The sequence below is a fragment of the Micromys minutus genome, assembly GCF_963924665.1.
Source record: "Micromys minutus genome assembly, chromosome: 3".
Taxonomy (NCBI): Eukaryota; Metazoa; Chordata; class Mammalia; order Rodentia; family Muridae; genus Micromys; species Micromys minutus.
In genome coordinates, this window is record NC_137972.1 from 50,885,991 (window position 1) to 50,901,972 (window position 15,982).

The following is a 15,982-nucleotide window of genomic DNA, read 5'->3' on the forward strand; positions in this document are numbered from 1 at the left end:
GGGAAGGAGAGGGGCAGTGAGCAAGAGAACTGCTCACTCTGATTCTCACTTCCTGTCTGCCAAATCATCTGGGCTGGGCCGTCTTAAAAGATACTACTGTCTTCAAGCAGGTTGTCAGTTCGCACAATGGGATGGATGGATTTGGTCTTGTCTTTAGGTAGATGGTTATAAACCAGGCTAGTTGGGGCGACGATACCTCTGATTGTCATGCTGAACTTTTCTTTAGGTTGGTCTTTGAAAGCTCTTCTGTGTTCAACTAGTTTAAAACTCTCCTTGTGTTCAGGCTGCACAGGGGCATTAATCTTGACATTATTCTTGTCAGCTTACACTTTATACATTATCATGACTGTGTTCATTGTTAGGTCTCAATTAACAGCCTAACAAGGTGATTGGATTGAACTTCTGTGGTTCTCAGCCATGCTCCTAATACTTAAGTATTTTACACTTATTCTGAGATGGATGGATGAATGGATGGATGGATGGATGGATGGATGGATGGATGGATGACCAACAGACAGACAGATGGATAGACTGATTAATTTCTCAGGAGCCAGTTTTCAGTAGTCAACTTCCACCATGTGGGTCCCAGTGATTGAACTTAAGGTTGCTAGACTTGGCAGCAAGTGTCTTTATCCACTGGGCCATCTCGCCAGTCCTTGTAACATAATAGGTTTTACTGAGAAGTGGGAGACAGGAACAAGGTACGACTTCTGAAAACGGTCAGATGAAACAGTATAAATGGGTACTTGAATAAACTGTTTCTTAGGTTCATTTCAACCTTGGAGAACGTAGTCTACAAGAAAACTACCAGCAGCTCTGTGAGGCTGGAGGTGTGGATGCCTGATGACCATGTGTAATGTCAGGACCGGCCCTTGCATGCCTACCAGATACGCACCAACAGGCGTATTTGGAAGACTTTCATGTGTTCCTGGTTATTTTCACAGTAGTCCCAACTGGAAATATTTTAAAAAAATATTTTAAAAAAATGGAATGGAAAAAGCAAACAAACAAAAACCAAATAACTAAATAGAATTTCAATAGAAATAGCACGGTGTCGTTACGGGGATGGAGGCTGAAGCTTCAGGAGGGTGAAAGTAGTGCTGGTCTGGGCTGCACACTTAGACGCCCCCCCCCCCCCCCAGCAAAGAGCAGACTGAGTAGATCTCGAAATGTGAGCAAACGTAGCCAGAAATAGAGTTTATGAGGAAGGATTTTGTGTATATAAAGTATACAAATAGGCAGTTATTCATGGTTGGAAGAAATTATAGGATTGGTTTGAGGAGAATCACAGCTAAGAGACTGTCGGGGTGGCAGTTTTCTGTCTTGATCTGAGTGATGATTATGTGGGTTGTATGGCACTTTTGATAAGATCACGCAGAACTCTGCATGTATAACATGTATATAAGTACCAGTGTGGCTTTTATATTGTTAAAATGTTTATAAATAAATAGCTGCTAGTATCGTATGGCCTGCTCAGGGGAGCCTTGTTCTGTTGAACTCGTCCATCTGCATAGCGGTTTGCAGTGGGACTAACAGTCATCGATGACTGGCTGTGAGGACTAGTGACTTGGCCAGTTCGGTCTGCTTCAGAGAGACACACAGTGTGGCTGGCTGTCGCTCCACTGTCCGTCATGAGGCATTTGAAGGCATCACTTCCCTGAGAAGCATGAGGGCTCCCAGTGCTGCTCTGTTTTACCTTCAGGGAGGGTCTCTGGTTGTCTCACGTCATGCCAGTTGCATGTGTGATGTTCCTATGGATGCCTTCAGTTGTTCTGACCAGACTTTGGGAGTCTGCTAAGGTTGAGCAGTGGGCTGTGTGCTAAGTGTGGAGTCTCATAACACCAGAGCAGAGCTGTGGTGTGCAAAGTGCTCTATGCAGCCAGAATTGCCTTGGGGGAGGGTCTCATCAACTGTCTCGGATGGCTGTGGGAATGGTGGGGTGGGGGTGAGAGTTGAAGGTATGCTGTACATATTACAGGTTTTTCCCCCCTCTTCAGGTCTAGATTGTGTAAAAAACTATGTTTTCTTCAGAGGGTCAATCAGAGAGTTGTAATTTGGATTTTTGCTAACTTTAGTGATTTAAAATTATGGAAGATTTTTGTCTTTCTTGTTACGAGTTCACGGTCATCATGATGACTTGAAAGAACTAAAGGCCATCAGTGACCGGATGTGAGGACTAGTTGGCCAGCTCAGGTTTGAGACACACACTCTGTGAGTTCACTGTGTGCTCCAGGATAACCGCATTGGCTGAACTCTTCCCAACAGCTCCAGGATGTAACCCGGGTCATCTTCAAAGAAGCCAAAGCTGGGAGACCTGGGTTTCATTTACTTCGGAAGAGCTGGAAAAGACAGGCAGTAAAGAGCACAACGAGCAGTGTCCAGTGTGGGCAAGGAAGGAAGGGAGGGCTTCTCTGCAGGGATGCTTAGCCCAACTTCGCAAGCAGGTGAACCTGGTAGAGAAAGGAGACTAGCAGAGTTACAAAACCGGACCAGACATAGAATTAGAGTTTCTCCTAGAAACAGAAACTGATTGCCCTGCCATCAAAAGGGTAGCAAATAACATTGTGTCGGCCTGCTGCTTGTTTCTGTCCGTAAAGTTTCCGCCCAGCACAGCCATGCTGACTCTGTATTTGTTCTACCTGCACACCGTAGAAGCAGAACTTGAGTAGTTGTCGAAAACATCACATGGCTAACAAAACTTAAGTTATTCACCACCTGGCCTCTTACAGAGTAAGTCTGCTGGTACAGACAGTGAGTGGGTGCCTAATTTCAGGAACCAGAAATTGCCACTCGACCTACCATGTCCCTGTGTCTTTGATCCACTCACCTCTCCTCCTGGCTGTGATCTCTGGACTTAAGATCTTTTCCACTACTAAGGGGACTTCATGAACCAGGCTTCGCAGGATGGAGTGGAACAGGTGCTCGTGATAAGAAGTCTTAAGTGCTCTTTTGCATGCCTCGGTATGTTTTACTGTCTAATTTAACATCAGCTCTGAAAATGTAGCCGAGCGAGGGAGCTTATCATGCTTACCCTCCTCCTTTGAAGACTGATATTATTTTTGAAGTCTTTAGCAGGTGTTCTGTAACAGACTTGTGCTGTATCGAGTTTTCGTTACCCCAGAGGGCAGCCTCAGGGGTAAACTAACACTTCATAGAAGTGTGTACCACAAGACCAGGCTGCCACCGTCTACCTGAAATTCCTGACTGCACATTCACTGGCTTCCTGAGTGTTCCTTTGATGGGGCCATTGCTGCCTTGCACTGTCCTTTCCCTTTGTAAAAGGAATGTGTAGCCTTCTGCAGCTCCACTTGCCCAATGAGGAATCAGATGTGGTCGTCTGACAGCTGCCTGTGAGCTAGTCTCTCTCCAGTGTGAGTGAGGCCTCTGGTTCCATCTGTCATGCTTGCCTAGACTTGGTCCCACAGGTCCTGTACCCATATGCTGTTCATGTAAAACCCTGGGAAGTTGGAATTGGTAGAAGCCAGTTTACACAGAGCCATCAGAGTTGATCAAGAAATAACTGGCTAGGGGCTGGAAAGATGGTATACCAGTTAAGAGTACTTATTGCTTATCTAGACTATCTAGGTTTGATTCTCAGCACTTGAAACTGCCATTAACTCTGGTTTCAGGGAACATGTTCTGGCTTCTGTGGGCACAGGTACTTATGAGGTACAGTGGCATACATGTATGCAAAACTTACCTATATACATAAGATAAAATAAAAAATAGCCAGCTAGTATGCAAATAGAGCCAAGCTTTGCTTTGTGCTTGCTGGGAGAACCTTAGTGGGCCAGGCCAAGACTGAAGCTCTTCTAGGTTTGCCTCTTACCTCCTCTTACATCTTAACTGAGTAAATTCCAGCAGAGCTCTGAGTCTTCATTGCTTTGAACCATCTAAGTAGAAATGGTAGTCATATTTTTACCTGACTAGATTGCTGTTTGGTTTCATTGTTTTGCCCAGGGCTGGCTATGTGACATGCAGCAGTTTATCAGCTATGGTTAAGAACTTGGAGATTTGGGGGTGAGTGTGGACCTTCATGGTGGATGAACAGTTAGGTTAATGGACAATGTAAAATGACTTGTTTGAATATTCATTAGGACTGAGGTGTTTTTTTTTTTTTTCTACCTGGGCTACATGGGACTCTGTCTTAAGCAAACAAACAAAAAGAATAGGAAATTTTGTGATGTGGTGTGCTGTCTTTGAGTTGGTGCAGCAGATAAGCTTTCAGTTCCTTTACTTTCAGGATGAGGGAGGGATGGCTTCTCTGTGTGATCTCCATGTTTGTCCTTTTCTCTAGACATAAGGACGGAGAGACAGAAGGCAGGGCCAGAGACCAAGAAGAAATGGTGTTGGGGGTGTTTGGCACTCATGGGTCAAAGATGTGTGCTTGCTGTGGGAACAAGAAAGGGATCTACCCCAACTGGTTGGAGGTCAGTTTTGGATTAGCTTTGAAGTCTGGCTCCCTGAGTCAGCTTGGTTGTTCAGGGGCTGGGGATGATATTCTTGCCACTGAAGCATGGTCCCTAAGCGAAGCTGAGAGCTCTGACTCAGCCCTTTGTTCCTGAGAGAAGCCAGGCTGGCCTGTTTGCACTGAAATGTGCAATGGAACTGGAGGGAACCAGTCTTCCATTCATTGTTCTCACTTTTTTTTTTTTTTTTCAAAGCACTTCCTACAAACTAGATCCCCAGATTGCTTCTGAAGACACAGTGTGACTAATAAAACAAGGACTCATTTTATTGAGTAACTGCTCGAACATGTCAGGTCATATCAGCCTATGGGTTATAGGAACTCCATACTCCACTTTACAAATGGGACTCTTTAAGATTCACACCTGTGAGTGGCACCATTGGGTTGTGAACTTGAGTGACAGCACTCACAGCACATCTTCAGTAGGGCTCTGCCATGTTTCAGGCAAGGGTCTTCAGTCAGATCTCACGAATGTCCACACTGATTGTCTTTCAAGGAGAGCACAGACTTCTGTAGGGTCGGGGCTCCAGCTTCCAGGCTCTGAGCTTGGGTGGGTGTTTAGGAAGGGTTACTTGGGGCCCAGGGTAAAGTTGATGGCAGAGATGAGGCCCCAGAGAGAATGGTTTGTGTCCTCAGCAGCTGGGCTGCCTGTCACAAGACCTGTGCCATAGCAAACTTCTTCCTGTTCCAGTTGATTCTGCCTGAAGTTCTTTGCTTGAACAATTTCTGTTGCAAGAATGCTGGCGAATCCCATTTGTGTACTCACCCATAGCTCTTTGCTTGTAGCCACATTCCCTGTATTGCAGCTTGTACCCTTCTAGTGCCTGGAGGCACAGTCGGAAGTAGAGGCACGTCTTTCTCTATGGCCGCATGCCATGGTGGGAAAGAAGATGTGAACTAGATAAATATGTGCCTGGTGTAGCAGCTAGCAGCTGGAGTATAGACAAGGTGGGTGATGGGGGTGCGTGTGGGTGTGTGGATTCAGAAAGGGTAGCCAGGAAAACCTCAGTAGCAGGGAGTAAGGGATGAGACACAGAGCTCTATGGAGAGGCAGCATCACAGACAGGAGAAGCAGGAAGTACAGAGGCCTGCGTTTCTCCAGTGGGGTCAGATATGGGCAGAACATATGAAATGGAAGAGTTGGAGCTTAGGCAGGTCTGTGACAGACACCATAGAGGTCTCGAGTGATGGTCTGCAGTCAGTTGGTTTTAGGAGAGGAGTATCATGAGCCCAGACTCATTTCGTTTTGATTTTTAAATTGTGTTTTATTTTTTACTAAAGATAAAATAGACAGACGAATTAAGCAGAAAGTTCTGTAGTTTTTGTTGTTGTGCGGCCTTTCTTGAGGTGCTTCCTAAAGGTACAAGACTAAAATTCCTGTCTACTACCAATCAATCTTTATTGTCTTTTTTCAAAAAGCCCCTGCTTTTGCAACCACATTTGTATTTTATTTTTTGATGCCTGCCTGCTCTCCTTCCCTTCCTTTTGAAACGGGGTCTCATCATGTAGCCTAGAGTACCTAGAACTCTCTAGAACTTGCTATGTTGTTGAGGTTGGCTTCAAACTTGCAGTTCTCAGGGTTAGGGTTAGAGCTTAGATTCTAGCATCCACACAGGGTGGGCATTCTGAAAATCCCATAGCTCCAGCGCTGACAGATGTAATTATACCCTCTTTAGGCAAGCATACACACACAGGCTTGCATTATAAACACACACACACACACACACACACACACACACAAATAAAGTAAATCTTTTTAAAAATGTATAAAATAAAAATTGCTAGTGCTAAGACTGCCATTATGTATATGTTGTACAAGATGGTAGACGTATGGTTAGGGCCATGTATAAATTGTTGAAAATTCTACGCTAATTAAGAAAGAAAATCCAACAGTGTGTGTGTGTGTGTTCATATGAAACCGAGGTCAGCAACTGAAGCAGCAATTTTAAAAATGTAATATTTGAATATATTTCAGAGATGAACTAGCATGATACATGCTCAGTAATGACAGGAACCATTAAAAGTCTTTGCTTTTTAGAGTTAAACAATTGCGTTTCTATAAGAACAGAAAGCGTACACAACAGTAGGCATGTGGGTATCTCAAACTGGTATACAAATTAAACACCGACAATAGGCCATCAATTATTTTGAAACGTTTCTTTGGTATATATATAAATTGTACAGTAAAAGCGCTAGAGTTTGTAACTGATAGGTGTTTTAAGTGTGAGCTGAGATGTGTTTCTGTACCGTGTGGAAATGCACAGCACAGACAGACCTTGGGCTACTGTGAAGCCATTTGATACACCATGGGTATGTGCGATTCGAAACAGTGTGGACTCATGACATACTCAATTTTGCATTAATATTTTGTCATCATAATTCAGAAACTTACTACCAAGTTTTCCGTCCTCCACACATTCAGTTATGGGATCCCATATGAGATGATACACACAGATAGGCAGCTGGAGTTTATCTCTAATTTTCTTTATTCACTAGACATTTGGGTTGCTTCATCTTTTGAATAGTCTGAATAATACTTCTGTGAACACATAAGAACATCCCCTGAGATCTGCCTTCTGTTTTAGGGGTGTTCAAAGGTGGCCATTCTGTGCTACAGTCTAGATAACTGTCTAGTCAGACTATTTTGTATAGCATCCTTCACTCCCCCACTGTTTGCTGGAGTCAGTTTCTCCACTTTCTCATGTGTTCTTTGATAGAACCCACCGTAGCTTCAATTTGTTTCCCTTAGGAACATGGATACCTGCTGGCCATTTGTGTATCCTCTTTGGAGAAATGTCCATTTAAGTTCTCTACTGAGTAAAATCATTATTTTTATGTTTTTATGTGTATGTGTGTTTGTACTCCATGTCTGAGGGCGGCCGTAGATGATATCAGGTCTCCCTTGAGCCGCTGTTACAGACTGTTGTGAGCACCCTGGCATTCATGGTAGAAACTGAACCCAGGTTATCTGGAGGAGATCTGAGTTATCTCTCCAGCCCTCTTTGCTGAGATTTTAATCAGGATGTTTTCTTGTTGAATTGTAGTGGTTCTTTATTGATACCAAAACCCAGAATGCTTAAGTTCCATGTGTAAATTAATGCAGTATTTGTATGTGCCTGTGTACAGTACTTTCTGGGTTACATTTAATACCCAGTACAGTTCAAATACTTTGTAAATAATCGTCTTACTCTTTTGCTATTGCTTTGGGAATGATGACAAGAATTTGCATTCGTGCACTACAGGTGTGATCGCTTTTTTTCTCCCGAGCATCTTCTGAATAAATTTATTTAAATCAGCACGTGGGACCCTCAGAATCCAAGCTGACATGCTTCACCCTTATTCAGAAGCTTGATTTGCAGGTGTCTTCCCTGCCCCACATGTGACTCCACTGGCTCCTTCAGCTGCTGACTTGGGAACTGACTGCAGCAGACAATTTTGCTGTGGTGCCCGGCTCCTGAGGTCCCTTTTCTAATTCTCCTGTCCCCTTCTCACTTGGCCCACTCAGTGCCTCCTGTTTGATCAGAGTGATAGGCCAGCTCTTAAGTCTGACCCAGCTCCTGATCTCTCCGCCTGGCTCTTCCTGCCTCAGGCCTCCTCTCAGGCCTCCCTCCCACAGTCTCTTCATCTCCATGGCTGCTTCTCTGCTCAGTGGGGAACTTTTCCCACAGTGTGAAAATGGCTTAACAGTGGCATCTATCCACAATAAGGGCCCAGAATTCGGCTCAGTGGATAAATATACTGCCAAGAAAGAAGAAAAAGTGTAAGCAAAAGACAAAGTCAGAGGAGACAGAGGGGAGGTGTGGGGAGAGAAGAGAGGCAAGACTGTCACAGGACTTGGTTGTGTCAGGCTTCAGAGTGCCAGACTCTTTGTGAGGAGCCTATCCTCTGTCCAGGTCCTCTGTGCCTGGCTCCCTGGTACTATATTCAGAGTTCCTGGATGAGGCTGTGGCCTTTATTTCTTGTTCTTTTTCTTCCCACACTTTACATAATAAAGCTTCTATTTTTCTTTTGGAGTCAGAAGACTGAAGAGAAGGCCTTTATTAAAGACATTAGTAAAGAACTCAGGAAGTTGCTTGGGGAGGAGCCTAGCGAGGTAAAGGGACAGGGTCCTCCTCTCAGGGAAGTCTGTCTCTCCCTCTGCACAGTTGTGCAAATGCACTTTGAGTTTCAGGGCCTGGGAGACTTGTGAAGAGAACAAAGGGGCCTGACAGTTCGAGAGCTTCTGGGAAAAAAGTCCTTGTTTATGCCTGTTGGAACTGATTTGGTCAAGTGTTTGTTTAAAGGAGATGCCACTTGGTAAGCAACACCAGGCTTTTTGGGTTTTTGTTCCAGGAGGCGTTGGATTGGCTGGAGAGCTGCCCCTGTTTACTCATAGCTGGCAGAGTGTGTGCCTGGGACCCACAGTCTCAGCACCGCCACCCAGCAAACTTTTCACTGTGGCCCAGCTAGGCAACGACAAACCCACATCAGTGCTGCCCCTCGCCCCCGTGTCTCTTGCCTTTCTCCTGATGAGTTGCTTATGCTAGCTAATTAGATTTTGGGTTTTGTAGAAAGAGGATTAAAGGTGCGGAATACATTACAGCAAGGAAGTTAAGCACCTCAGTACTCCCCAGAATCTTCAGTGTGGTTTCGGGTAGCAGGCTGGGGTCTCCTCTTTCAGATCTTTCAGATGAGAAAACCAAGACCCAGAGTCACCAAGGGCGGAGATTCAGGGATTTAGTCCCAGTAATGAACTACTGCCTCATGTCAGAGTCAGGCTTAGTCATCGTTAACATGGTGTTCTTCACAGTCCCGTCGCCTTCATGCCTGGCACACGGTACCTGTCAGTAGACTCTCACTTGTGACAGACTTTGTTGGACTGAACTGAGCTCTGGTGCCTGTAGTCTTTAGTCACAATGTTAGACAGGGTTCAGGAGATCAAAGATGGCGTTGGATGAGGTAGCTTGGTGCGCGTGCGTGTCCTCTCTGCACGAGCATACCATCACCCTGTATGTTCTTTTGTGTGGAACAGCTGAGGCACTGTACTTGGGCAAAGAGCTTATTCTGCACAGAAAAGCCTGTGAATAACATGGCGCCAGCAAATGATGATACAGTAGAAAGAGGAATAGGTCACATACTGAATGTCACTGGATTGTAGTTTCAGGTAAAAGTAGAATTGCAGAAACAGTAGGGAAAACAAGAGTTTGCTACCTTGCCTCCTGCTTAGTTTCAGGGAGTGCAAAGCCCACCGTGTGTGTGTGTGTGTGTGTGTGTGTGTGTGTGTGTGTGTGTGTGTGTGTGTGTACTGTGTGCGATTGTTGGGGATAGTCAGCTCCACTCTTACCCCCTGCTCTGTTTCAGGCAGCACAACAAGATCCTCAGTGTGGATGGGAGCCAGCTGAAGTCATATCTGTCCTTGGAAGTGCTGGACCTGAGTTCAAACAACATCACAGAAATTCGAAGCTCCTGTTTCCCAAACGGCCTGCGTGTAAAGGAACTGTAAGTGTCTCTGCCATCTGTATACCTCAGCTTCCAGGCCTTGTAGTGGCTGCGCTGGTGCCCAGTCCTAGACACAGGATGGGTGCTTGCTTCACTTTGGCTCTGGCTTGGTTAAGCCCACGAGGTTGTATAGACCTTTGTCTGGCAGACCAAGGATGGGGTCTACTCATGGTCCCTTGGGCAGCTGTTGTCCATTTCCAGCTTCCTAGAGTACTCTCTGGTGTTACAGGCAGAAGGAAGCACCGACACAGGAGGAGGTTAAAGGCTGTCCAGGGAACCTTCCCTCACCATGCAGAGTCCAAGAGTCAGGCCTAGGCTCTCTCCTCACAAAGTCTAGTTTTGCTCTCATGCTCTGGGCTCTTTCCCTGAGAAACTTTGGGGAAGAGTTTGGTGATTAGTGAATACACGTCAGAGGGAGAAAGGTTTGAAGAGCTTGTGTTTCTAGCATCAGGGACCACTCAAATAGACTGTGTTGTGTTGTGGCTGGCTCCTTTGCGGAGGGCAGCTACTCAGCTTTGTAGTTGTTTGGATGTCTTCTTTTTTTAAACAAAAACCTGTCTCAGTACCTGCCTTACATGGAGTGGATGGTAGACAGGAATGAGGAAGCTAAACCTATGTAATCCACTGCTGCAGGTAGGAAAGTATTGCTTTGGGGTGGAATCTGAGGACTGGGCTAAAGCAACAGTTTCTAGTTCCGACTATACTTTGTCCCATCTCGTTGCTGTTTCTGGGTTGTTCTGTAGCTCATTTGCAAGGCTGCTGTAGGACTCACTGTGACCCATCTTCTCGGAAGGGTGACATTTGGTACATCTTTTCCAAGTCATTCTGAGACTCCAGGGACAGAAGTGATTGCTTCTTGAGGCTTCATCAAGGTCAAGAATTGGAAAAAAGAGGCATTGGCTTTTATGAAGCCTTGGGAGGGACTTTCTAAAAGTATCTGTTCAGCTATGACCTGGTGCTTCTTGTATACAGAGTCACCAACCGCTACGCTGGATTGCATGGTCCTCTCTGCACAGATTCAGAGGGCACTCTCTCCTTGGCAGCCGTTGACCGCTGTGTCTCCATCACACTGATGGCTCTTTAATTGGAGTGTTAGGACAAACAGTCCAGCCCCGTTTGCAGAGGCCTTGTGTGCCCTGCTCTCGGCTGCTGCCTGATGACGGATACAGAAGTACCTCATTCCCTCTTGCCACACAACCCATTGCGGTTGAAGATTCTCTCTAGTCTGTCTCTTCTGCACTTAAGCTTCCGTCTGGGGATGCAGGAAGAGATGTGGGATGGTCTCTTGCGAGGCAACTGTATCTCATCTTCTGTTTTTTTTTTTTTTTTTACTACCTGATAGAATTTGTTCTCTGAGCTGCTTGCATTTGAGCAGCACACTGCCATGTAATTTTGAGAAAGAATCCCTTCCTGTGTGGTCACAGGAGGCTTCCCTGGCGTGCATAATGTGCAGCTCTGTGAAGATGTATTTTGCTTTCTAAAGGACTCACAGAGGTCTCTAAGTGCTTCTTGAAGTTGTTAGAATTGTTTAAATGAATGGTTTGTGCATCTATGTAAGTCATACAGTTAGACCCTCTTCAGGATTAAATAAAGGCTGCTCCTTAAAGTGTAAAACCCATTGACCTTGCCTCCCAATTGATTTTTCTTTCTTTTTCTTTTTTTTCTTTTTGCTTTTAGGGCTTTCCTGGCTTGAACTAGTGGGTGGTGAGGCAGGAATCTGCAGGTTCTCTTGAGGCAGGCATTGTGCTGTGCAGCTGGTATGGGTAAAGGTTAGTCCTGCCCATCAGCATGAGCACAGTGCTTTGTGCTGCAGTAAGGCGTGCCTCAGTGTCTTCTCTTCATCAAACATTTCTGCTACCAGCATTCCCAGGTTCCCTCCCTGTCTTCAAGTTAGGGCAGGCTTGGGAGCCCTGTGATGATAAACCACTCAGTGGAGATCTGTCCCTCTAGGTCTGTCTTAGCACTTTCCCTAGCAGACCCAGCTGGGTCTGGAGCCGCAAGGACTGAGGAAGGCCTCCTACTGCCACTATATTTTCTCTCCTGAATCATTCCAGCAACTTGGCGAGCAACCGCATCAGCATCCTGCAGTCTGGAGCATTTGATGGTCTGTCACGGTCGTTGCTGACTCTTCGTCTGAGCAAAAACAGGATCACCCAGCTTCCTGTGAAAGCGTTCAAGCTACCCAGGCTGACACAACTGTGAGTAGAGAAACCTGCACTTTAATTAAGGTTAGCCAAACTTTATGGGGGCCAGATTTCCCCAAGGACCCTGTACCAATCGCCACCCCTTCCTCACCTCCCTTGGTAAAGTTCTGCATAAACTATCATTTATGACCCTACCACAACACCTAATAAAAGCAAATTAGGAGCTAGGTCTGGTGCTGGCAGGCTGCCTCAGATGGCCAAGGAAAAGACTCACATGTTTGGATGCTTGTCCTCCTGATGCCGTGCTTCTGAAATGCAGTCCTTGCCTCACTTTTGATCCCCCCTCCCTTCCCCCCCTTCCCTCTCTTTTCTGCCCCCCCCCGTGTGTGTGTGTGTGTGTGTGTGTGTGTGTGTGTGTGTGTGTGTGTGTGTGTATGCGCACTTGTGTACTTGTGATACTCCTGCCTCAGCCACCAAAGTGCTGAGATCATGGGCATGCACCATCACCCTCACCTTGGTTGCTCTTTCATCTCAGGTTTTAGCAATGTTTAAGGTGCTGAGGCCATCTATAGTTTGAAAGGGAAAGTATCTGATCCTTCTTAGGTAGGTTGGTTGAAGTTAATCCAACCAGAGGCAGCCACCTCTACATTTTCTAAATTTTAGAAGATTAAATGGTTTGGTTTTGTATAAAAGGATTTATTCTTGACTCTTTCCAGGTAGCCTAAAATGGCACAGGGTGCTAGAAACCATATATTAACCGAAACTCTCCAGACAGTAAAAGGTTCTTCAACTTTTTGTTTCCCTGTGTCTTCTTTTAGAAGAAGAGTATATTTCGGGAAAATAAGCTGAAATTCAAAATTTGGTTTGAACAGAATGAAGCAGTTGCAGATCAGGCTAGCACAGGGTGGAGTGTGCCCTGTCTTCATTTCTCCTGGATGCAGGAGTTTGGCTTTGCTCTTTTCAGTCTAAGAAGCTGAAGAGGCTGTGTGTGAAGCAGGGCTGTGGGACACTGCAGAAATATTTGGGGGAAAACCAGGTCTTTCTAATTAGTGCAGTAGTCTCCCACCTTCCTCCGAGTTGCTAATGGGATCCAGCTGACCCAGATTCCTGATATCTGTTGGTCAGCTACAGTTCTGCTAGGACTGGGTGCCAAGTGTCTGTCTGCCCCACCCCCCACTTCTCCACAAGCTGTCACTTCTTCCCATTGCATAGAGGTCCATCAGATGCCCTCAGTGGAAGGTTTGCTGATATTTGGTGCCCAGTGGTTAGGTTTTCTTGGGTTGGAGAATCTGGATAGATTTCTGACGCTGAGATAAGAGACACCTCAGCTAAGGAATGTACCTCTGAGTCTTGCCCAAGGTCTGCTCTAGAATCATGTGTGGATGATGGCTGTTCTGAGGGAAGGACTGTCAGTGCTGGGGTGCCAGCTGAGGTGTACCTTCCTCCATGGTTTCATCATTGATTTGGAATGGTGCAGGCTAAATGTGCACATGGGATGTTCTGACTCGATGGCTTCTCTTCATAGGGACTTAAATCGGAATCGGATTCGGTTGATTGAGGGCCTCACGTTCCAGGGGCTCGATAGCTTAGAGGTGCTGAAGCTTCAACGGAACAACATCAGCAGGCTGACAGATGGTGCCTTCTGGGGGCTGTCTAAGATGCATGTGCTGTAAGTGTGGCTTCCCTCCTGGGCTCTGGGAAGACATGGGCATGGGAATAGTGGCCACCTAGACTCAACTTTTTCTGCAAAATGAACCAAAACCTAGGTTGTTTTCCTTGCAAGGTTGAAGGAGGTTTTAATGGACACATGGTAAGCTAGGAAGTGGAAAGAGATGGACTGACTAGTCTGCTGAGCCTGCTCTCCACCCCCACTTCCTCTACAAACCTAAGACTGCAGAGTGATTCCCTCCCCACATCCTCTCCACTCCCACACCTTATCGGAAGTTCCTTCTTTCCTCACACTGGATTGATAGTCTTTCTTGATGTGCAGGTGGGCCAAAATGCATAGTTCATCTTGGAAGATTTATTCCCGTCTGTGAGCTAATCAAGTCACTGAGTGCAGATGTGCAGCTTTTATCAAGGGGGTTTCCAGCCAGATGTGTGCAGCAGCAGAGCTGCTGCTGCCAGAGTAATGAAAAGGAGCAGCCAAGGGGCAGTTACTGATCTGATTTCAAACCTCTACAATTGTTTAAGTGGAAAGTAATGGATCTGCATAGTCAGAAAATAAAGAGAAGGTGGTCCGCCTCCCCAGCCCCCCAGTTTGTTTTCCACGAGGCAGTTATTTCTAACCATTCCTATCTTTGGTTTTCATGTTTGCCAGTGTCTCCTTTCAGGTGGACACAACTGTACCACTGCCTTTACCTGCGTCCATTAGTGGTTCACCCCCTTTACTCCGTTTCCCTTGCAAATTATATTACAATCTGTACATCTGCTATTCTTTTTTGTAGCTGAAATCAAAGTCAGATGCCTAGGCTCACAGCCACCAGTGGCTTCCCCAGTCTCACCATCAGAAGCATCTCCCAGTGATTGTCCACTGTGTATGCACAGGGGGAGCCTGCTGCTCCTCTTCTTGCTGTTCAGACTGCTCACTTCTGATTAGCTAAATGCCAGTTTCCTATGCTCATTTGGGAATCTGAAGTCCAGATCAGAGTTCTCAGAGCAAAACTTGTTATCTGCCACTTGATTTTTATGTTGAGTACATCCGTCCAAATGAGGGGTTGATATGTTTCTTAGGATTTAAAAATACACTAAACACTCATGCTTTAAGCAGTAGGAGAAAGTCAGATGGACAAAAGCAAATTCTGAGTGCTTAAATTTCCTCTCTCATACGAAGTGTGGAACAAAATGTGCCTCTTTCTCTCTGTCCTGTCACCTTCTCTACCTGACTACTACATCTGACAGACTGGCCTCCTATATGCTGTCTGTAATGGGGGAACAACAGTCTCCTCATCCTGTGTGTGTGTGTCGTTGTAGGCACCTGGAGTACAACAGCCTGGTGGAAGTGAACAGCGGCTCCCTCTATGGTCTCACAGCCCTGCACCAGCTGCACCTGAGCAACAACTCCATCTCTCGAATCCAGCGCGATGGCTGGAGCTTCTGTCAGAAGCTGCATGAGTTGTAAGTCTGGGGCAGTGGTCAGTGACAGTACCTCCTGAAGCCTCTGGAGTCCAACTCACCCCACAGAGTCCAAATAAGGAGACAGCCCAGAGGCAGGAAGGCTGGCAGTCTGTTCAGAGAGGAAGACCCACCCACGTGGAGTCACTGCCTCCAGGTCTTAGGCTTAGAGCTAGAGAGGGTATGCAGGGTCATCACAACACGTATGAGTGACAGTAGTTCACATGTATCTCTTGACTGAAAAAGTCACATTTGAGCAGGACAGCGAAGATGTGACCTGCTGGTGGTGGAAGGATTGGTCTAGCCTTGGAGCCCTGTCAAGAGACAGTTTCTCGAGACACTGGGATCCTTCCTACCTGTCTGCATCTCAGTGCCTCACGGCAGAAATGGAGATGCAGGGTCCCTTAGACAGGGCTCCCAGGTGGTGCTCTTGCTTCTGAGAATGGTAGTGACAGACTTCCATGATGGGGAGGGCATGGCCTGGGCCTCCCCTCACACACACCAAACACACTAACACTAGCAGAGCCAAGGACTTGGCAAACGTCTTTTGCCCCTTTATCACTTCCCCTTATCTGTGAGTTCTTTTGGTTTACTAGATGCTGTGTGGTTCGGTGGACTTACTTTTGAGAGGTTCAGGCTTTCTCATTTTATCTTCTTTGGCTAGGCTTGGGTACAGGATAAGATTGACCGTCCAAAGCACGGTGTTGGTAGAGATGTCACACCTAACTCAGCCTCTCTTGTATTTGTTTATATCACCGGCATAGTTAGACACTTGAAC

At 46.1% G+C, this 15,982-nt stretch overlaps 1 protein-coding gene across 1 annotated transcript in view; it reads left to right on the plus strand.

The window, feature by feature from the left end:
• The window catches only part of LRIG1 (leucine rich repeats and immunoglobulin like domains 1), a gene marked incomplete at its 3' end in the record, with an annotated part of 94,695 nt that overhangs the window by 58,064 nt on the left and 20,649 nt on the right, over positions 1-15,982 (plus strand). The window contains exons 4-7 of the mRNA XM_080914526.1: positions 9,809-9,946; positions 12,001-12,144; positions 13,616-13,759; positions 15,064-15,207. Coding sequence (XP_080770652.1) covers positions 9,809-9,946; positions 12,001-12,144; positions 13,616-13,759; positions 15,064-15,207 — 570 coding nt within the window. The remainder of the gene's footprint in view (positions 1-9,808; positions 9,947-12,000; positions 12,145-13,615; positions 13,760-15,063; positions 15,208-15,982) is intronic.